Below are 24,837 nucleotides of genomic sequence, written 5' to 3'. Positions count from 1 at the left end.
ACATAATTAATAGTAACACACATAAAGACTTTCAAATTTACCACTTTACATTTGATTGCTGTTCATGTTGGCCCTCTTAAGGCATTCATTGTTTCTGCATTTGCTCCTAAGTACCCAGCCAACTCATTAGAAAAAAAGGAAATTATTCATATAGTTTCGCGTTCAGAGTCAAATAAAACAAAAAACAAGAAAAAACGTTAACTTCGGTTGCAACGAAGCTAAATACCCTTCACAGGTGCATTTCTGTTAGTAACTATGTGTTCAGTTTGTATGGAAGCTATATGCTATAGTAATCCGTTCTAAACAAGTTTTTTAGAGATTACATTGTTGCCTTAAAAAATAACATATACCAAATCTCGTGAATATATCTTGTCAAATGTGAAAGTTGTCCATACAAGAACTTGATTCCGATCGTTCTGTTTGTATGGCAGCTATATGCTATAGTTAACCGATCTGAACAATTTCTTCGGAGATTACATTGCTGCCTTAGAAAATAACATATATCAAGTTTCGTGAATATATCTTGTCAAATGTGAAAGTTGTCCATACAAGAACTTGATTCCGATCGTTCAGTTTGTATGGCAGCTATATGCTATAGTTAACCGATCTGAACAATTTCTTCGGAGATTACATTGTTGCCTTAGAAAATAACATATACCAAATTTCGTGAATATATCTTGTCAAATGTGAAAATTGTCCATACAAGAACTTGATTCCGATCGTTCAGTTTGTATGGCAGCTATATGCTATAGTTAACGGATCTGAACAATTTCTTCGGAGATTACATTGTTGCCTTATAAAATAACATATACCAAATTTCGTGAATATATCTTGTAAAATGTGACAGATGTTTATACAAGAACTTGATTCCGATCGTTCAGTTTGTATGGCAGCTATATGCTATAGTCAACCGATCTGAACAATTTCTTAGGAGATTACATTGTTGCCTTAGAAAATAACATATACCAACTTTCGTGAATATATCTTGTCAAATGTGAAAGTTGTCCATACAAGAACTTGATTTCGATCGTTCAGTTTGTATGGCAGCTATATGCTATAGTTAACCGATCTGAACAATTTCTTCGGAGATTACATTGTTGCCTTAGAAAATAATATATATAAAGTTTCGTGAATATATCTTGTCAAATGTGAAAGTTGTCCATACAAGAACTTGATTCCGATCGTTCAGTTTGTATGGCAGCTATACGCTATAGTCAACCGATCTGAACAATTTCTTCGGAGATTACATTTTTGTCTTAGAAAATAACATATACCAAATTTCGTGAATATATCTTGTCAAATGTGAAAGTTTTACATACAAGAACTTGTTTCCGATCGTTCAGTTTGTATGGCAGCTATATGCTATAGTTAACCGATCTGAAAATTTCTTCGGAGATTATATTGTTGCCTTAGAAAATAACATACACCAAATTTCGTGAATACATCTTGTCAAATGTGAAAGTTTTCCATACAAGCATTTGATTCCGATCATTCAGTTTGTATGGCAGCTATATGTTATAGTGGCCCGATATCGGCCGTTCCGACAAATGAGCAGCTTCTTGAAGAGAAAATGACGTTTGCAAAATTTCAAAAAGATATCTTAAAAACTGAGAGACTAGTTCGTATATATACAGACAGACGGACAGACGGACATGGCTAAATCGACACAGCTCGACATACTGATCATTTATATATATACTTTATTGGGTCTCCGACGATTCCTTCTGGGTGTTACAAACTTCGTGACAAACTTAATATACCCTGTTCAGGGTATAAAAATATTCCGATATGTGAATGCAACTTTTTCTATAATATTTATTTGAAATATAATTTTTTCATAATATTTAGAAAAACTTCAATTTTTTTAGTATTTGGTTCTTTGAGTGCAGCTACTGTGGAATTTCTCTTATCCATAAGAGATAGACATATACCATCGGGAAGTTTTCTGTGGACCTTTTCAATGTGTACAGTACTTAGTACATTAATTTGATAAATCTCGTAGGGTTCAGCCAGCGTTTGCAACGTTTCTATATCATTCCCTAAACACTGATTTGCTTGTGCACTTCTGTTCTATTTATATACATAATGGAAATTACATCGAGTACATACATACAACAAATGTACTCGATGGAATTTCCATTCTTTACGCATTGAAAATTTGTAACATGCGCACATTTTCAAAGGTGATATATTTTTTTCCATACATGATTCCAATCAATCCAGCAGAAAATTTTCTGTACTCGTAGATTTACCCGCAGTTTCACATCGATTCAAACAATCGTCGCAACGCTATGAACTGACATGTTACGATTTGAACCGAAGTCAGCCATACCGTTTACTTGATCGTGATTGGCGAAAAGAAAACATCGAATTTCATCAAAATAAGACCAAAAAGCTGGATCATGGACTTAGTGGTTCAAAATATCCGGAAATAATACTAGAAATTGAGTGGGGAGCATACATCGATGTCTATGGACAATAATAGCAACAAAATGTAGGCCAAAAACCGCTAAAACTATTGTAATTACTTTTGATTTATATAAATAATCATTAGTGTACGTAAACTTTTTTGATATAAATTATGCCCATTTTCAACTTTAGCATTAGTTTTTTTTAATTTGTGTAAAAAAATATTTTGATATGGTAAATTTAATGTTAAATATACATACATCTTTTGAATTGGATAGAAAAAAAACCTCAAAATTTATTCATTTTATAACAAATAAACGTGCCGTAATTTAATAGAACTACATAGGTGTATGTAAACTTTATTGATCCACTGTAATTTCATTGGTTGGTGAAGTTTTAAAGGCAAAAAAATTATATATTTGTGTTTTTTTTTTGCGGCGACATGAGTAATATAATTTTATTAAATTTAATGACATATTATTGTACAACTTTTGAAGAAAAAATTTTCAATGTATTATTGTAATGTAAGTATTAATCTTTTTTGACATCGAGTTGACTAACTTTTTATAGTTATAGAGTGCAACCATGCATTAAATGAGTTGCGTATATGTAGCTTAAAAGTGTGTCGGATTCACTTTTTTTAAGCACTTGGTATTAAATTTCTTTTGATAGCATCTATTTAGCCATATTGGTTCATAATATTGTCGATAAAAACATCCTCACATACAACCCCACACGAGCAAGCAAATTAGCTATGTGATTCTTCTGTAAAAATAATAACATTCCAGAACTCCATCTGCTTCGATTGGTACTCAAGGGTAAATTGTAATCGTTTGCGTTTACTGATAAATGGCTCGTTGCGAGCAGTTTTTCCATGAAAATCATTTTACGAAGCACTCTCCTTACTGTTGAATCACTGACGTCTTTTTTTCAAATACATTTTAAGCTCGTTGTTAATTTTTGGAGTTGACTTTCTAGGGATTTCCTTCACTTTACGTTTTATCCATTTCTCGTCATTAAGGGTCAGCTTCTTTTTTGATCGGGTTTTGCTTTTAGTAAATATTCTATTATTTTCATTATACCTTTGTATGACATGATGAATGGTGCCAAGGTCTATTCATTTTTTTTACGATTTCTGCATAACTTTTTCTTATTTTATGATGGTTTATTACAAATTCACGTTCTTCAAGAGTTTTTTGCCTCATTTTGCAACATTCTAATGCTGAAAACTTTGAAAGCTTCAAAATATTACTGTGAATAACTAAAAAGACAATATCCGTACACCTTCAATGCAAATTTTTCAAATAATCGACTTCGAGCATACTGTGTAGCCAGAATAAACAAGTTTATAACACCCATAAAGAAACGTCCTATAAACCATATACATATGTACTATATGTGGTAATGATCAACATGACTACCTGAGTCGATTAAGCTACGTCCACTGTCTGCATACACGAGAGCTAATGCCTCAGTTTTTGAGATATCGACCTAAAGTTTTGCACACGTCCTTTGCTCATTTGTTGTAACTCCCGATATCGATCCGATTCCACTATAGGATATAGTTGTCATACAAACATTAAAATCAAAATCAAGTACTTTTCATTTGACCAGATATCTACACGAAATTTGGCGCGGGCGCAATTGATCATGATATTATTAGCTAGAATCACTACAGCATATATTTGCTATATAAACTGATTAATCGGAATCAAGTTCTTGCATGGAAAACTTTTTCATCAATCACAGATACATATTTTTTGAAAAATCAAACCGGCCATAATGTTATAGTGAATGAGGAATGCTATACAGTCATGATTAAAGATTAATTGAGGGAAATAATAATGGGTTGTCAACACAGTCTTGCGGTATTTTTATTGAATTTTTTTTTATTGAAATTGAAATGAATTTTTGATGACTCATGCCCAGCTCTTGACCGATGCTACGGCTGCTACTATGCCGGTCTTTTTCGACATATTCAGCGATTTTATCGCAATTTTCGACGACAGGCCTTCCGGAGCGTGGCGCATCTTCGACCACCTCTACACCAGAACGAAAACGTTGAAACCATCGTTGTGCGCTGGAAATGGAAACTGTATCGGGTCCATAAACTGCACAAATTTTATTGTCGGCTTGAGATGCATTTTTGCCTTTATCGTAATAGTACTGTAAAATATGCCGTACTTTCTCTTTATTTTGCTCCCTGTTTGCGACGCTATAACTCACAAACGACTCAAAAGAACCGACAATCAATCACACACGTGTTAGCGCGTGAAATGAGCTTTCCAAAAAGGTATAGCATGACCCGATGCGACGAATAAAACTAGAACTACGCGCTTTCAGCGCCAAGTAGCGAAAATACCGCAAGGCTTTTTTGACAACCTATATTTGGTGAGCGCATTATCTCGCGTCGTGGTTCTGTGATGTGGCCTACAAGATAGTGCGATTTAAAACCCAGAACTAGTTTTTTTATGGTTATGTAAAGTCGCTTCTCTACGCAAATAAGATATATATTATATATATATACAACCCTATATTCGGTCCTTTATTTTGCAAGTACCTACATTCAGCCATACAGGACAAAACAGGCTTCAGTTACCTTTGGGGTGCTTGCTTACACATACCCTGATACCTCTTTTCAATCTCTTCAATCAATATTCAATGAAGAAAGTGTAATTTTAAAATCATAAAGCGTCGAACTTTTTGAAAACTATATACCATTTTATCAACACTACTTGCGTAACTAGCATATCCTAGAAATTCTGTTGTAACATCTCTAAAACTTTGCCGGCAGTTTTTTTTCACCATAGACACTATTTCTTTAAATTCTGTGCCTTTCAAAAGTTCTCTTATCTGCGGCGCATTAAAAACGCTTTCTTTTATTTTCGCTTTTGACAATTTGGGATATTTTTGGAAGACGTACTTAAAAGTTTTGCTTTCTGTTTTACTCATTACTATAATCAATTGATTTACGATACCAAGTTGTACAAGTAGTGTTGAAAGAATTACTTTACTTTCTCGTAATAGACTCTCTTTATTGACGTCTTATTCCGCTACTATGGATACACCTTATAACGAAGCATATTGATTGCCATTGTGTAGCAAGGCTTTTAAACGTCGTGTTGAATAATCAATAAATAATAATTAGCTTCATATGTCATATTCATTTATTAGTTCTTCAATATCGCAGCAGTATACTAAATTGTCGATATTTATGGATTTTTTTTAATTCAACATCTTGATTACTATAAAAACTTATATGAGTCCCTGGATCTAGACAATTTTGTAATGTACAGTGGGGAACAAAACTGTCAACAAGTTTACAGTTGCCATTATCGAAAAACATTTTGTCATCAAAATAAAAATAACACTTCTATTTTTTTAAGATATAAAACCGAATAGCTTCATTTTATTTCTGGATGAAAATATATGACAAATTCTAATTACAAGTCATTTTGACAGTTTTGCAGCACTGCACAAATATGCACGCGTTATATACCGTAATAACTGGGATAGAATATTCAATCAAAGTTCTGAACGGAGATAGAATTAACAATTGATATTATTAACGTTTTGACCGTCTTCCATTAATCAACGTTTTTGAGGTGTGTTTTGTTATTGTTTTAATTAAAAACGGATATAAATATATGCATGGTATGCACAGTGGCGTATAAAAATCTACATATGTACATACAACCCCTATTTTCGTGGTTCTGAAAGTATTAAAACTTAAAAAAAAAAAAAATGTGTTCATACAGTATTATTATATTATACATTCTAATCGTATTAAACTAAAAAAAATTACATAAAACAACAAAGTTATGGACGAAAAACTCAAACATTAGGGATTTTCACACAGCGTTGTTATCTGTTATTCGATAAACTTTTACATGTATTTTGTAAATTTAACAAAACGCCAGCATAAAGAATAACACTTTACCGTGCCAGGATCCTGACAAATTGCTCGTTACTTGGTAAAAACAGTAATCAGCTGTTTTATGCTTAGTGCTTTGTCAGTTGTATTGTAAATAATTGATTGAAAGTAAGTAATGTCGACACTAATTTAATTTTTCTATATTTCCTTTATATTAACAAAGACTTTCTTTTTTATGTGGAGAACATCTGCTGAGTTACCAAATTTAGTAGAATCGATGCCAAAGCGACTTCAAACAGTTATAGTAGCTGTAAACGGAGGCCTAACTAAATCTTAAAATGCATTAATACCTGGAATGGAGTGAAGTGTTTGTACTGAAATATGTTATATACAAGAAGCGTTCCAAAGGAAACAGGTCCCCTGGTGGCGCCATCTATATGTCGACTGGTGTGTTAGAATCTGCTATCTTTATCGATTGTCCAGTAAGAATTTCATGACATTTCATGGATTGGAAGTGAAGTTATTGTTTTAAGTGTCAGTATGTTTGTGTTATCGGTGCGAAAATGAGCTTCGAACAAAGAGCCAACATTAAATTTTGTTTTAAAATTGGTAAAACTTATATCGAAACGTTTCAATCGATGAAACATGTTTATGGCAATGATTGCCTGTCCCGTAGCAGAGTGCCCGAGGGGTTTCAACGTTTTCAAAGTGGTCGTAAGGACATAAATAACGATCAACATGTGGGCCAATCAAAATCCGTGTTCACCGGAAAGTCCATCGAAACTGTGCGTGAATTCATCAAAAATCAGCCGAAATCATCATTGAAATTGAACATCTCCAAAAATCGATTTATCGCATTTTGACCGAACATTTGGGCTTACGAAAGGTGTGTGCACGGTTTGTTCCGCACAAATTGACTGACGACCAAAAATTACTCTCATCGATCGACGCTTGTGACCGATTATTTGACCAAAAATCACATTTTAACCATTTACCACCCACCGTATTCATCTGATATGGTACCGTGCGACTTCTTCCTTTTGGGAAAAATGCATTTGCCCATGAAAGGAAAGCGTTATGTAGACGTAGAGGCCGCTCAAAAGGCTGGCGGCCATACCGACCAACGAGCTATAACACTCGTTCGGCATGCTTTTGGACCGTGCAAAAAGCTGTACTGCAGCGGAAGGAGACCATTTTGATAAAATAAATTGATTTTACCGAAAAACCATTTGTTCTGTGTTTTTTTTTAAGTCCTATTTACTTTGGAACTCACCTTGTAGTCTTTTGCCAACGCGAAATTTGAATTTTTCGTCCATACCTTTTTATGATTTATTTTAAACAATGATTTTCTTTTGAGTTTATAGTGATTATAAAGAATATTAGAATAAAACTGTATCAACTTAAATTCAATTTATATTTAATTTATATTTATCAATTTAAATTTCATGTTATACTCATAGACCGACATATTCGGCATAAAGCTGGTTAGAAAATATCATTACGAGTAGTACTATATAGGTTTGGGGCAGTATGAACTTTTAAAATTTGGAGGATGAGGTCATGTGTAGAAGTTCACGCAAGTGAGGAAAGTTCTCTGATCGCCATTCACTTTCTGCTCCATTGCTGTATCTACTTGTATTGTGACTGGATGAATTTTTTTCTCTCTGGGTCTGTTTTACGGTATTTTTTAAACGCATATTAGTGGAGCGCCGTAAGGTTTATACCTCGGAATCCAGGGCCAGTCAATCTTTACAAAACTTTGGAAATCAAATTATTATTTAAGAGGTTGTATGGGTTTTCACGGTAAAAATGACCGGCTGACTACTCCATGTATATGTGATATTATGTGAGACACGTTAATGAAACGTCGAAAGCATTTTCTTATGTAAATATTATACTATTTTGCTAAAATTATATAAAATCAGGTCAATACTACCCTTATATCCCTTATATCTACAAAAAAATTTTCAAATTTTTCATAGCCTTTTCAAAGTATGTGTCAGTAAACATCTGAGATTTCGTAGTTTAATAAACTGATCGTATCATATTGGACATGGTATTGTCCAATGACGAAAATGAAAGTGAAATTTATCTACCAATTATATCGTATCCCAAATGATACATTCAATGATTTTCGTTATTCTAACAAACCAAAAGCCGAACAGATCAGTTAATGTGTAAGTTATACAGTGGACCAATAAAGTTTACATACACCTAGTTCTATTAAATTACGACACGTTTATTTGTTTTAAAATGAATAAAATTTGTGGTTTTTTTCTATTCATTTCAAGATATGTATATTTAACATTAATAATACTATGCATCACCTTAAAAACCGATTTATTAAATTCATTTAAATTTCACATTTTCTTTAATTTTCATTGTTTTTAAATTTTTATTACCGATCTTGAACGGTACAAATCCTTTTCTTCGCATATATTTTTGGTATAATTTCAATCTGGCCGTTCCAGTCATTTCAATTGCGGAACGTCAAAACCTACTCGATCCAGACAACTGTCAAAGTTTGTGTATCACAACAGTGTATCTTTGTGCCTAAAATAGATAAAATTGTGTGGAAACTGGCCCCTATATAACTAACATGAGAATTTTTGAACACCTGGCTGACTTTATTATATATGATTGGTGATTGTACATATGTGAAGTGCCTTAATCAAGCCCAGGGAACATTTTTTCAGTATGTGATATGTTAATAGTACTTGTACAGTACTCCGCCAACAATTATTCATATAGCTTTGGGTTCAAAGTCAAATAAACCAAAAATTATTACGATATGTGAATGCAATTTTTTGTATAATATTTATTTGAAATATCATCTTTTCATAAAATTGAGAAAAACTTAAATTTTTTTTGGTATTTGGTTGACAAACCTTTATTTTCATTAACAGCCTTAACTCTTTGAGGCATACTGTTCAAACAAATTATCATTATTTTTAAATCTGGATCATTTAGGCACACATCCTTTATCTTTGGGTGGGGCTCTTGTAGGATTTCTTCGGGAATGTATCTTCGATTTAAGGAACGTCCAACAGTTTTCGGTGGGGTTTAGGCAGGGTGAATTGCCCGCCTAAGGTAATATATTGATATCCAAGTTGTGAAGGACATCAGTCGTTCGTCGGGTGGTGTGGCAAGGCACCTCAGCGTGCGTATAAGTGAATTGGGCTGCTGGAGAGTTCAGTGTTGCCAAATATGGTACAAAACCATCTTGAGGTACATTGGTGCACTGCTCACTATTCATCGTTCCCTCAACAAAATATATTGGTCCAGGACTTTCCCCCGATATGCAGCTCTAAATCATTACATTGGGGGGATATTTTACCGTTTTTTGAATGCAGTTCTCCATATGACATTCACACGGTCTACGTCGCACAAATTGAATGGTTTCTGTCATCGCTTCTAGCCGGCATCCGTCGCTAAAGTTTATCTTTGTTACGGAGAAAATCATGTAAGATAGCAGAATAACTTTGAATGGGCGACTTTCGGGGAACATTCATAACTTTTTATGTTTAACTTGTTTCAATCCATCTTTGTATAGTTCTGATGGAGTTTGACCCTTACTACTCGTTGATTTTTCATTCCCTTGGTCAATTTTGATTTTCTTGCTGTACGGCGGTTTTTTTCTGAAAATATGCATTCAACTGTTCTTTGCGATATTTTCTCACGGACAAAAAGTATATTTTTCATTCTTTGTATTATAAAGCTTCAGAAAACTTCATAAAATACTAACCTAACAAATAAAACTGTGGAATCTATGAAATAATAGATAAACACTTATGAAAAATTCGATTTCTTCCATTACGCCATAAAATTTTCCTCTGATGAGCCAGAAATCACAAATACTAATTCCAAGTGAAGTAAACATTTCAATATGATTTCGTATTTAATTTCCGCTAATTGTAACGGTATATTTATTTTATATTTGACACCGAGTAATATGTAGTGCACAGCCTACTTAATACTTAGGCAGTGGAAAAAATTCAAATTATTCGCCTAGCAGCTTTCCCAGTACGTTATTCGTAAATTTTTATATTTATTTACCATGTTTCTAATGGGTTGGCGGGCAAACTAGATCAAATTCTGTCATTTCTACTTTCTTTTAAAAATTCTGAATTGCGAATGACTGTCCATTTAAAGCTCTCGAATAATGAAAATTATTTGAGATCATTAGCATCTAGGACCGATTTCATATTGAAGTTTCCTATCTGTGACTAGACATTTAGGAATTCAATACCATACCTGTATTTGGTTGATACGCCAATAAAGCCATGCACTTGCATATTTCCCTTAGTTGTGTTTTTTCAAAACTTTGAAAATATTTCCTTGCATATTTAACTGCTTCAACTCGGTTATCACTCCGAACAAGTTCAATAAATTCTTGAACGCGTAAACTGAACTCCATATTAGAATTTATTTTCCGAAGTTTAGATTTATTGTCATTGCACCACAAAACACATTTTAAAGTTTTATGTTTAAAGAGATCCTCCTCTACTTCTCTGGATGTGTGGAAAATTTCTAGAAAGTAAAAAATTATTTATTAATTTAAATATAAATTTAGAAAATTTCAATGAATAATAATTATTTAATTGTTTTAATAAAGTTAATTCCTTATTAAAAAGTTATTGTTTGTATATTTAATAACACAAAACACATTAAAGACACTTAGTATTAAAATCTAGTATGGAAGGGCTAAGATTTTTTAATCTGGCAACATGTAACCTCAAAGACGGGGAAATACTTTCACCGGTTGAAAGAACTTTATGAATGTTGCGTAAGAACTCAACAGTCATTAGTTAAATGAGCAAAGCCGTCCTACCATCACACCTGGGAACACTACTTACTTATTCGGTTGCTCAACGATCCTGAGCGACCCCTGCAACGGCCTCGGAAAATGTATTTAAGTTGACTATTCGAAACTATACTATCTGAAATGGATATTAAAAGTTAAATTAAATTATTGTACTCCTTAAGAACTCGAGCAATTTTATTTTAAAAACTCGCGCGATGCCGTACAAATCGTGGAACTCTAGTGGTGTGTGCTCTACAATAAATTGTATCCCCATTTACACTATTTGACGAAAACGAGATTGAATTACAATCATACTCGTATTTGAGATCTTATTACATTGTATTATAGGTCATAGATTTTTATATTAAAATCGGTATAACTAACTCAAATGAGATATAAATGACATAAACTTAGCCAAAGGTTAATTTAATATATTGCGTATAAGGAAAAAATCAATTCAATCATCAAATTTTCGGAAATTTTTGATGATATCTGTCGGAGAACTGGCTGGGTGAATGAGATACGTTTTTTCACTGGCAGACAAGATTTCACACAAAAACTTAATTTATTCTTAAAAAGTATGTGAATGGTTATCGTCTCTACTAGAATCATGAAAAAATGTTGATAAATAAAAAAGTAATTAACTTTTTTTTTTTAATTTTTTCCCTATGTTTTTTTACATAAATTTTGTCATAACATTGTCTTAAAAAAAATTATAGGCCAGTCGTTTTGTAACCATTAAAAAAAAATTAAGCAAATCGGTTGAGTAGTTCGACCGGAATCATGTCCGCCAGTTTAAAAAAGTGTGTGTTTGAGAAAAACGCGTTTAAAGTTTGAGGTGTGCACTCCGAGCGCTCCGAACGTCGTTTATTATTTTTGGGCCTTTTTCGAAACCTTCCAATGGTAAGGTAGGTTTCTACATTAATTCTAAGGGTATACAGGAACAGAAATGCAAAAAAAAAAAGATTACCCTAAGATGACCTCTTAAGGCCAGACAAATTTCAGCACAAAATCACATTATAGCATGAAATCATGTTCACTATATTTTTATTAAAATGGTGCTCATGCAAATATTAATCAACATTAAGGTTCTAAATGCAGCTAGTATGAAGGAAATAGTCGAGTATACTGGGACTAGAGAAAATCGAGACTGATTGCCTTTACTTTTGATCACTCTAGTGTATTCGAGAGCATAGCTCCATGCAATAAATGGTAACTCATACATTGACCAATATCCCTTAATATTTAAAAATTATCGGTTCCACTCGGATTGTCTAATTTTTACATTGATTCATATTATGTCTTTAAGCACCATCTTAGCTTTGAAATTATGTGGTTTTGACATATTTATTTAATTAATTGACGCGTTATGAGTAGTTTCAACAAAACTGATATATGGAACGTGGGCGTAATCATCTGATTTCGCCCATTTTCACAGTGTATATGGAAAAACTAGAAAGGCTTGCTTTCCGCAAGATGAGTTAGGTCTCAACGTAATTCCGCCTCTCTCAACCGGTGTGAGTGATCCCTTAGGACACTCCTCAGACGTGTTGCTTGACCTAAAAAAAATTACATGTAAAAGCAACAATAAAGTTATTTAGTTGAATTCGTACGATCTCATTAAAATAGTATAGACGCTATCTTCAACTCTGCTAAGTGACGTATGAAAATAAAAACTTCTTTTTTTCTCCGGTGTTTTTAAAAGTAAAGACTTAAAAAGAATATAGAAAGCATTAGGATATATTACAGGAACGTTTTTAGGTTGAAAAAAAAAATTATCCATTAAGAAAGAATCAAAATACATGCATAAGAAGACATGTTAGCGCACAGTACCACAAGTGCTGTCCGTTTGTTTGAACGTCTGATATACATACATATGTACTTAGTTTGCTCGAATCACTGAATAGTAACGCTTCGCGAATCAGGACAACTACATAAGTATAATAAATTTTCCCGTGCTGGTAGTCATCAAATTTTGTAATTATTTTGGAACAATAAAATTTTACAGAAAAATTGTGAGCTACATGCAATATTGAGAAACTAAAGTATTTTCGACACGTAACGTATTTTTGGACGTAATGTCATTACATCATCAGAAGATTAAATTAGTCACCATACAAAACTTGCACGGCAAAACTACACAAAATTCCAGCCTTCGCTCAGCAATCCGCCAACATTACTGTTACTGCAAGAAATAAAGGCTGAAGTCAAAGAACGAAGAAATATTCGGAATGGAGTACCAAAATCAATTATATTTGATGAAGGATGACAATTTGAGTCAAAACTGTTTAACTTACTATCCCAGCTTCTTGCTTGGCAATAATCTTCGCTGAACCATCCCGGAGGCCGACTGGTAATAGATTCCGCAGTATTACGACGATAGCGGGTACGAACTGTGGACCGATCGCCACTGTTGGAATTGAAAGATATCCAGCTAAGGTCTGAGTTGTTCGTTGCTCCTCAATAGCACAGCATTCAAATAATAAGGCCTACAAAAAAAGTCTAGATCGAGGTGACAACACTCGTGGGTTCACCAAAACGTGAACCAGTGTAATAAAAACAGGGTTCGAATCTCCTGAAAAAAAAACATAGGGAACTAGTTGTTCCTAGACGAGAGCAACGTTCGTAACGCGTTTACACGTGTCGAATTTATTGCGCGAAAATTCTACCAAACTTTAGGCTTGAACAGCCAGCAGTGGCAAGAAAAAAAGCCAGCTTAAGAGGCTAAGTCGCCACACAAAAGATCGAAGAGCAGGGTATGACACCCGCAAATAATTTGCTGATGTGGCCCAGCATTATCATAGCCGTTCTGTGTAAGGGAGATCCCGAATGAAAAACTCTATGAACCCAATAGAAGTGGGTGCAAGCTGTACTGACAAATGTGGAACTGGGTGTGTTACTAAGCAATCAGGTTCCGCCACCGTCATGCATGAATGACGTTGGCACAAGTGAGCCATTCACTCGGGGGTGTCCAGAAACGATTGTTTTACATATGGCTCAAGCAGCTCACGACTTCCGGTCTTAGATCAAGTATCCGCTGGGTAGCCAAAGAACGCTTGAAGGCGAGCTAAATAGAGAAGGCGAACCTTCCCTCCTTAGTGTTATGCGCCCATTCAAAAATACACAGCAGCCTCGGAAGAGAAACCCCCTTTTTGATGATAACCACAGCAACCGTAATAAGACCTATAATTTAAGGGCATGTATCTCGAATGACCGGTTCCTTAATTGGGAAATGCCGCTGCCCATATGTTTGATGTCCTCGTTAGAGTAAAGGCTAACATCACCGCCGGCCAAGAAATGTGATGGACCCGACAAGGACTGAGGCGAGAAGATCTTTGTAGCATTTACTACAGTTGTCATTTAAAGGAGTGAAAATTGGGTGTGGGATTACTGGTAGGAGAGACACTCTGTCGCCGGGTCCTGCCAGCCGTAACCCATTTACGTTTAATTTTTTTTTTTTTTCACCCCGGTGGATGAACATCTAGCTACAATCCGCATCAAAGTTCTTCAACATCGAAATCGTGCTGGGCGTGCCATGGTAGGCAAATAAGGTATCTTTGACACAACTGTCGGTAAATTCAGTTTCCATGATGAAACGTAAATGGGTTACGGCTGATCTACTTCGCCAGGGCTATCGGTAGTACTAAATTCCAGCATCATTGCTAACTGGTTAGCATGTTGTCATAAATAAAAAATACGTATCCAATGTTTTAGAAGTGCGTACGCTCAGAGGTCCTCACATTGACTCGGATCACTATTTTTTTAGAGCAAAGATATGCACCCGCCTCTGTGCAAGAAACGCACGTCACACAAAGAAGATTGGAAGTCGAAAAGCTGCAATCATAACAAACAACCCAACGAATTTTCTATTCGACTTGCACTCCTGCTCTGTGTGAACACTCGTCAACAACTCGGTATAAGCGAACTGTAGAACAGCATTTCAAACTCCTTACGTACAGCTGTAACCGAAACAATTGGTTTTCGGAAAATGCAAAAGAATAGCTGACACGATGAGGAGTGCCGTATCGAAACGGAGAGAAAGCAGACTGCCTACTTTGCAACGTTACAATCGACCACATCACGTGCTGAATGTAATAGATACCGAGAGTTGAAGGAGCGCAGCGGAGAAAGCAAGACAAGCGGCGAATAAGACCGTAGCATACTCTTGTAGAACCCCTATAGGTGATCTAATGACTGATGCCCAGGGCATACTAAAATTATGGAGGAAACACTTCTCCACCCTGCTAAATTGCGGAGAAAGAAAACATGAGGAGAAAGCGATTCCGATTCCCCAATCGATGACAATGGAGCAGACGTTCCATTGTCCGACCATGAAGAAGTTCGAATAGCAATTACCCGTCAGAAAAACAAGAAAAGGGCAGGGGCCGATGGATTGTCCACCGAGCTAAACACGGCGGCGAAGAACTGATAAGGAGAATGCATTAGCTTCTTTGTAAAATATGATCGGACGAAAGCATGCCCAAACGATTGGAATTTAAGTGTGCTCTGCCCAATCCACAAAAAGCGAGACCCCACAATCTACGCCAACTACCGTAGAATACGCCTTCTCAACATCGCTTATAAGGTTCTATCGAGCGTATTGTGTGAATGATTAAATTCCACCGTCAACAAACTGATTGGACCTTATCAGTGTGGCTTTAGGCCTGGCGAAAGACCGGTAAAAGAGAATCCACACGCATCACCTCTTCGTCGATTTCGTTGAGCAACATCAAAAGCTCCGTCAGGATAGGGAAGGACCTTTCCGAGCCGGTCGATACCAAAAGAAGTTTCTAACAATGCGACGATAGAGACGTGCGACTTCTTCAACCTACTTCTGAAGAAAATAATTCGAGATGGAGAACTTCATCGAGCAGGTGCAATCTTTTATAAGAGTGTACAGCAGCCTGGTCCTCAACACCCGCGCCATTAGTTCTGCTTTCTCCAGACTGAACAAGGAAGCAAAGCAAATGAGTCTGGCAGTGAACGAGGGCAAGACGAAATATCTCCTGTCTTCAAACAAACAGCCGTCACACTCGCGACTAGGCACTCACGTCACTTCGAAGTTGTAGATAATTTTGTCTATCTTGGAACCAGCATAAACACCAACAACAACGTCAGCCTCGAAATCCAACGCAAGATATCTCTTGCCAACAGGTGCTACTTCGGACTAAATAGGCAATTAAGAAGAAAAGTCCTCTTTCGACGAACAAAAACCAAACTCTATACGTCACTCATTATTCCCGTCCTGCTATATGGTGCAGAGGCTTGGACGACGACAACAACTGATGTGTCGACGTTCCAGCTCTGAAAGTATTCGACGTAATACCCGCCGACGGAAACAGAGGAAGACCTCCACTCCGTTGGAAGGACCAAGTGGAGAAGGGCATTGCTTCGCTTGAAATATCCAATTGGCGCCACCTTGCGAAAAGAAGAAACGACAGGAGCGCTGTTGTTAACTCGGCTATAATCGCGTAAGCGGTGTCTACGCCAGTAAATAAAAAGAAGAAGGTAATCTGGCGCGTTTTTTGACATTTTTTTCATAGAAATTTTTATTCTACAATAGATTTTTTTCACATATCATGAGGTATTTCGTGGAGTGTATAAACAAATTTTTTCGGAATTTTTTGATGACAACTGTCGGAGAAATGGTTGGGTGAATGCGTTGCGTTTTTGGTGAATTAAATATAGTAGTATTTATACCTTCTAATATAAAATCCTACTAAATTGAAAAAAAACACATTATATGTAAATCGTAGCAAAAAAAATCCTGCGGGTGACTGACTTTATTGCAATGTTTAATACTGTAGTCAGTTCGTTTATTGAATAGAAAAATTTCACAGAACAAAATGATGTGGGCTAAATTTTGAGAGACTGCAACTATGAACTATGACTATGAATTGTGGGGTATGGTTTACGTCGCAGTTCTTCAACGTTTCTAATGTAGTAGATGCTAACTTGTTAGGTTTTGACTTTTGCTTCTGTCCCCAATGGCACTCCCAATGATCAAGTTCAATCTATCTATTAAGCAGTCAATAAGATTTTCCATTTCTTTGATTTTTAAAGCACATACTTTTTCTGGAAGCAACAAACTCAGTTGAAATCCATCCAATACTTCGCCATCGCCGATTGTATCTAACAGGGGAATGCACACTGAGACCCTGTAGTATTCTTCAAAAAATTTTTCTTCGTCAACTTTCAGTTCCGCCATTTTTTTTTTGTGTTTGAATAAATGGATCGATAATGTTCCTCAGCTTTTTGTCTTCAATTTTGGAAAACACGCTGCTCTATCATATTTGATGCCTTTGCAGATCGATCGATTGTTTCTGAGGAATCACGCTGAGTGAATGAGTTATAGATAGAATACATAACATAGGAACATGGGAAAAAACCTTAATTATAAATTGAAATTTGTACACGGCTGCGATGGGCATCTTTGCTTTTTCCGTTGTTTCCTTATTTTTCCAGTTACTAGTTTTTGTAAGAAAATGGAAAATTTCTGGATTTTATAACGTTACTTTACATTCTTTCATAGTAGTAAAATTATTAATAAGCCATTGGTCCTTGGGGGACTGACATACCGGTAGATACTAGTTTCACAAAGCGTTCTATGAAAAAATAAGAAATCAAGAATTCAAGTTAAGATAACTTGTCTACATGCGCGGACATTTTTCGGTGGGTAAACTCCATTGGAAAAAATTTTGAAGATTTCACCACTCAAAATGTCAACGAATTCTTTAAAGATTCCGTTTTAGGTGATGACGAAGCCGTAGTGGTTGCATGCAGCGGAACTGGTTCTCTTACCGCGAGTCTAATTGATTAAGGTTGAAAGAACTGATTTAGAAAATAATTATCTATAATTCATGATCCAAATGAAGAACACTCACCAAAGTTTCAGCGAAATATTATGAAGCAATTGAATGCTATGGCAATTTAAGGAAGCTAAAGAAAATATGCCATAATAATACGATTTTTTGTGAATTGATCTCGCTATTTTTTTGTTTAGTCGTTATTTTTTACTTCAATTGAATGAATACATATATACATACAAAAATATTAAAAAATATTTTGTAGAAAGTGTCAGAGCATTTACATACAAAACTGTCTCTGTTTTGCAGGATATTTTCTTTTGTCCGCTTTTGTTCAGAAGGAAATTGGGTTTTTCTTACACGGTATATAATATTTGGTTCAGACAACCCGCGTAAAAAGAGGATCACCTGCAATGAAACATGGAAAGTAGCTGTGGTCAAACAACAAAGCGGTGGGGGCCAATGGATTGCCGGCCGAGCTACGCAAACACGGCGGCGAAGAACTGATAGTGAGCATGCATCAGGTTCTTTGTAAAATATGGTCCGTGGACCGTGTTACTATGGGATAAGCCTTCTCAACATCGCACATAAGGTTCTATCGAGCGTATGGTGTAAAAACTTAAAGTCCACCGTCAACACACTGATTGAACTTTATCAGTGTGGCTTTGGACCTGGCAAATCAATAACTGACTAGATGTTCACCATGCGCCAAGTCTTGGAAAAGACAATCGACACTCACCACTGCCTTCTCCAGAATGGCTAAGGCAGCGAAGCAAATGGTGGTGAACAAGGGCAAGACGAAATATCTCCTGTCATCAAACAAACAGTCGTCGCACTCACGACTAGACACCGACGTCACTGTTGACAACAACCGGAATGTTTAACGTAGGTACCTGCTGACGTCAGCCTTACTCCACGGTACTCAAAAGTACAACGGATCAAATCAATGCGTTGATTAGCGCCCTGAAAATGCCAGTACCATTTGGCAGTTTGGAATGGACACACTAACCACCTTGGTAGGGTTCGAGGCCCATCTAAAACCTCTGCCGTACTACGGCACCGGCAAAAAGTCAATTCTACCCGCATTTGGGTACAAACCACAACCACCACGATACTCCCGAGGGGCCAGTCCGCATGATCAGGTTGGAGTTACCTCCAAGGGCTCCTGCTCCCCGTGGTACCAAAATTAAGTCTCCGGTTGACAGTTATAACTTTGAAGTTGTGGATAATTTCGTCTATTTTGGAACCAGTATCAAAACCACCAACAATCTCTGCCTCGAAATCCAACGCAGAATAACTCGTGCCAACAGTTGCTACTTCTGACTGAGTAGGCAATTGAGAATTAAAGTCCTCTCTCGACAAACAAAAACCAAACTCTATAAGTCACTATTTATTCCCGTCCTGCTATATGGTGTAGAGGCATGAACGAAGACAACATATTATGAGTCGGCCTTAGGAGTTTTCGATAGAAAGTTTCTGCGAAAGATTTATGGTCGCGTTGGCCACGGCGAATGTCGCATTCGATTAAACGCTGAGATATAAGACGACATTGACATTCAGCGAGTCGGGAGACAGCGGCTGCGTCGGCTAGGTCATGTTGTACGTATGGACGAAAACACTCCAACTCTGAAAGTATTCGACGCAATACTCGCCGAGGGTTGCAGAGGAAGACGATGACTTTCATTTCGTTGGAAAGGCCATGTGGAGAAGGACCTGGCTTCGCTTGGCATTTCCAATTGGCGCCACGTTGCGAAAAGAAGAAACGACTGGCGCGCTTTTGTCTACGTCAGTAAAGAAGAACAAGCTGTGGATGTGGTCGAGATTCGTGAATTTTTATTGTGTAATATAAAAAGGTCAGAATAATGTTATGGAACAAATTTTGGTGAAATTGCTCGTCTAGTTCCTAGGGTTTACATTGAGACAAATAAGCCCGCAGAAATTGTAATCAAATTCTCCAGGTAAATGATATTTCAAAAAAATATATTTTGCTAAGTTGGTACAACTGTCCTTACTTACTATGCCAAATATGAGCACGATCTGTGAAAGACTAGGTGGAGAGGAGGAGGAGCTCCAATTGGAGCCACCTGTCGAATAGAAGAGACGACTGGGGCGCTGTTGTTAACATCACAGTACTGCGTTAAAATTTTCGAAATATCGAACAAAAAACTTTTCTCAAAATTTGTATTTATAACCAAGTTGGCAAATTGTTGGAAAAGGCATACGGTGATTCAGTTTTATCAAAAACACAAGCCTACGAGTGGTACAAAACTTCAAGGACGGTCGAGAGATCGTTGAAGATATGCCTCGTTCTGAACCTCTTCAACTGATGAAAATATTAAAAAAATTAAGGATATGGTGGCATCTCACGCGAGTCTTCATTCTTGCTCGACTCGTCCCGATAAGACTGATTTTTTTTAAATAATATGATTGTGACTGAATTTAAAGCCAAACGCACCATCCATCAACCAACTTATTCACCAGATTTGGCTCCGTGGAAGCTGTTTTCAATCGATCGAAGAGATAAAACAAAATTCATTGAATTTAAATAAGTGCTTATGAAAAGTTGGTGAGGACTTCTTTGAAGGCGGCAAAATAGATATTGATGTATAATATAATTTGTTTACAATTTTCGGGTACTTTTCTGTCACAATTTAAGATGTCCTTTAGAGGTGGGCGCTGTCACGTTCATTGTCTCAACTTGACACCCACTCTTACGTAGCTCTCATTATAAGTTTGTTAAAAAGTTATGGTACATGACAACGAGCAGATGCCAAACACAGAAAAAATGCTGCGCTTCGTCAATGCTTAAAATGTGAAGCTGCACGAGTAATGCAGCATCCACAAATTTCAACAAAAAATTATGAAGCTGGAGTCTACTTAAGGGATTAGTAGGGTAATCTTTTAAAACTTTTTTTTGTTTTTGCATTTTCTGCTCCCTTATATCCTTAGAATTAATGTAGAAACTCACTTTACCATTGGAAGGTTTCGAAAAAGGCCCAAAAAGAATTATACCTCACGACGTTCGGAGCGCTCGGAGTGCACACCCCAACTTTAAACGCGTTTTTATCAAAACACACTTTTTTAAACTGGCGGACATGATTCCGGTCGAACTACTCAACTTTTTTTTTTTAATGTTCACAAAACGCCTAGCTATCGTCCCTACTAGATTCATAATTTTTTATAATTTATTGACAATTTTATGACAAAATTTATGTAAAAAAAAACATGGACAAAAATTAAAAAAAAAAAACGTGAATTAATATTTATTTATCAACAATTTTTCATGATTCTAGTAGGGACGATAACCATTCACGTATATTTTAAGAATAAATTGGGATTTTGTGATTCAGAGATCCAAACATGAGAAATCGTGTCCGCCAGTGAAAAAACGTATCTCATTCCCCCAGCCATTTCTCCGACAGATGTCATCAAAATATTCCGAAAAAAATTGGTTATACACTCCATGATATACCTTATGATATGTGAAAAAAGTTCTATTGTAGAATAAAAATTTCTATGGAAAAAAAAATGTCAAAAAAAACAGCCCAGATTACCCTACTGACACCTTAAGCAAAAGTATGACAATCAGCGGATTCTATTCACAACGCCAAACCACACATACAAACCAAAACTAACTAATGTGGTCCAAAAAATAAAGGAAGAAACACTTATAACGGTTCGATTACTCTCTCTATCTTCTGTTGAGGAAAAAACAACAAAAGTAATAGAGGAAGATAGAAAGAAAAATGAAGTTGAAGAAGAACCACCTTCAAAAACTGAAGAAAAACTAATGACGGTTCGATTACTCCCTCTATCTTATGCAAATTTAAAAAAACCAATTGAGTTACTTCAAACATTAGACATAGGAAAAGAAGAAAGAAAATCGAAAGAAGTTTGCAAACTATGAAAAACAGTCCAAAAGTATAGCTCGCGAAGCTTATAAAATGCAGGACCAAATTAAGGAAAAACTATATCGCGTCTATACAAGCAAGGAAGATGTAATTCACTCTTCCAAAGTTATCAATACACAAATTGGTAAAATATATTCGAAAGGATTTTATATCGATTGCTAATTCAACATTGGACTCTAATCTACCTGACGAAGAGCCAAATGAAGACATGAAAATCAAAGCCGCTGACGATGTAGGCATGACAGCAGAAGGTGCATAACTGAACCCAAAAGCCAAAATAAGGAAAAGTTTGGGATGTCCGTCGACAATACAAGTTCAACAAACACCGAAGGACGGAATCAGTGCAGAAGAGTATACAAAGATACAAAAAAAGAAACGTAAAATCAAAAGTACACCGTCGTCGGACGTCAAAGAGGAAAAGTCGACAGGACTCGAATATCAACAAATAGTTACGTGCAAACTATCACTGATACAACACATGAAGGCGCAGAGTCATCGTGAACGTCACTTAATTGTCGACTGGCTAAATGGGTATCAGCCTTCCCCCTTCTGCCCGTCACCACATCTATATATGCAACATTGGTACGCCACATTCCCCACACTCATCATCATTTTCCTCGCATTACACACCACGCTCTCACACACACAATGACACCACACACCATCATCTACTTTCGCCGAACCAAAGTACAAAAGGACAGACAACTTGAAAAAAAAAACCTCTCTGGCGCTACGACATCGACCCAATCGACACGATTCTTTTTTGGCGAACGTCTACCATTTTTTCTGCGAACATCATTTTTTAATTTGAAATATTTTGTAACCTTTTTGAAGCGAAAATTTTAATTTTATTTTTAAATTTTTTATTGCGAGCATCTCGTTTAAAAATTGAAGCCGTTTATACACTGTATACCTACATAAGTTGTCCGAAAGTACAGTTACATTACAAGTTTGCGAACCTCTTGGTTTAATTTCAAATACACTCGTGTTTTATACTTTTATAAGAAAATAAATTCAAAAGTTGATAACAACTTGAAGTGAAGTGCAAACGAATTTTTTAATCGCAATTTTGGAAAAAAGATAACATACGGTGAGTGTGGAAAAGGTGATACATACAGCAATACATGGTCCTTCGAGCCTAAAAGAAAGGCACTACGGAAACTAAGTGAATAAAAATATATATATTATATATATGGGAAAGTGACCGAAAACTTAAATAAAATAATAATAATTAAATCTCAAAACTTAAAATAAAGTGTGGTTGTTCAAAATTGAACATGTTCGTTGCTGCCAAAGGACGGACAACAACATTATATTTAAAAACGTTTATATATTATTAAATCTTACTATTGATACAGTCCACTATTATTAGATATCTATGTTCAAATATATTGAACATACATGCACATAAAGATAAACACATACTAAAAATGCATTGTCATGCAAAACAATAGCATTCAACAGACAATAACACAAACATTACAAAGGATAAGATGTTTACATATGATAACCCATGGGTTCTTAGAATACATTGTAGCAACTGTATGTAAATGTACTCACATTAAAACAAATCCAAGGTCACACAACACGTGCACTTAAAAACAATACCATACCATGTAGCATAAACAATATGCTACATATAGTACATATGAACATACACACATACACATATATTAAGATAGTTAAGATAGTTCTTAAAATTGTATATAAATAAGTGAAAATTCTAAATAAAATCAGAATGAAAGATTTCTCACTCAATGAAGGTCATTTTATTTCCCCCCACCAGAGGTAAGGAATAAATAATCTTTTTTGAGTTCAAAAGTTTGATCTTACAAATCAAACAGTTTGATTTTATAATTCAAACAGTGGTGGAAATATAAAGTGATCGAAAACTTAAACAAAAAAAAGTAATCTGAGAACATAAAAGCAAGTGAAAGAAAATTAATATGCATACGTATACATAATACAAAAACAAAGAAAGTGTCAGGGACAGCAATATAAAGTGCTTAGTACATAAAAGAACAAAACAGAGAAAATATCTCACATCATAAAAGGAAAACAAAAATAACCAAAAAAAAAAACAAACGGGCGCGAACTAAATTGAAATAACTAAAACTAACTAAAAAACAAACACATTTACAATAATTTATACGGGCGCGAGTTCTAACAAGAATTAAAAAAAGGAGAAAAAAGCAGATAAGAGAAAGGCGGGATAAACAGCTGGCATCCAACCAAGAGGGGGAACTGGACAACACTCACACTCACACTCACTTCTGTTTGTACAACCCAAAAACCCCTAAGGGAAATCAAAGTGAGTTGTATCGTTTCCATTTTTTGGTTTTATTTTTTATGTATGTTTGCTAGTAACTACGGTTGCATACAAAACCGTTTAAGCAACATTTTATTTAAACGGATTTCAAAGTGAGCAAAATTTGGTAGTATACTTACCTTCGTTTATGCAACCACTCACTGAAAAGATAATATTATCGCAGTATTCAAGTATTTATTTGTAAATTTTCCGGCAATACTTCTTCTGCTTCTTAAGTCAGTAAGCTGGAGTGCTCAAAGGATGTAATAGGCGCAATAAAAATTATAAAGCAAACATCAAAGAGAGAGAGTATAAACATACATACAGTCACTCACAGCTTATTTGATGCAGATCGTATTTTTTTGTAAAGTGTTCTGATCGCTGATCTGCGCCCACGTTCCGACGGATGAGAAGGACGATGTGACCAAAGATGCCTTTTATGAGTGTTTGGAACGCACTTATGAGAGATGCCCGCGCCACGATGTCAAAATCGTGCTTGGCGACTTTAACGCCAGGGTGGGCAAAGAAGGTATCTTTGGCACTACGGTCGGTAAATTCAGCCTCCACGAGGAAACATCCCCAAATGGGTTGAGGCTGATCGACTTCGCCGGGGCCCGAAATATGGTTATCTGTAGTACTAGATTCCAGCACAAAAAAATTCATCAAGCTACCTGGCTGTCTCCGGATCGAAAAACCACCAACCAGATCGATCATGTTGTGATAGA

The 24,837-nt window shown here is 35.8% G+C and overlaps 1 protein-coding gene across 2 annotated transcripts in view; it reads right to left on the bottom strand.

Moving 5' to 3' along the window:
- LOC120780949 (E3 ubiquitin-protein transferase MAEA) overlaps nt 1–24,837 on the bottom strand; it is a 186,300-nt gene that overhangs the window by 73,393 nt on the left and 88,070 nt on the right. For both annotated transcript variants that reach the window (XM_040113180.1, XM_040113179.1), the window contains exon 3: nt 10,538–10,813. In XM_040113180.1, coding sequence (XP_039969114.1) covers nt 10,538–10,813 — 276 coding nt within the window. The remainder of the gene's footprint in view (nt 1–10,537; nt 10,814–24,837) is intronic.

This window comes from Bactrocera tryoni, unplaced genomic scaffold (assembly GCF_016617805.1).
Source record: "Bactrocera tryoni isolate S06 unplaced genomic scaffold, CSIRO_BtryS06_freeze2 scaffold_25, whole genome shotgun sequence".
In the NCBI taxonomy this organism is placed as follows: Eukaryota; Metazoa; Arthropoda; class Insecta; order Diptera; family Tephritidae; genus Bactrocera; species Bactrocera tryoni.
Note: the sequence above shows the minus strand (reverse complement) of the source record. Positions and strands in the feature narration are given on the sequence as shown.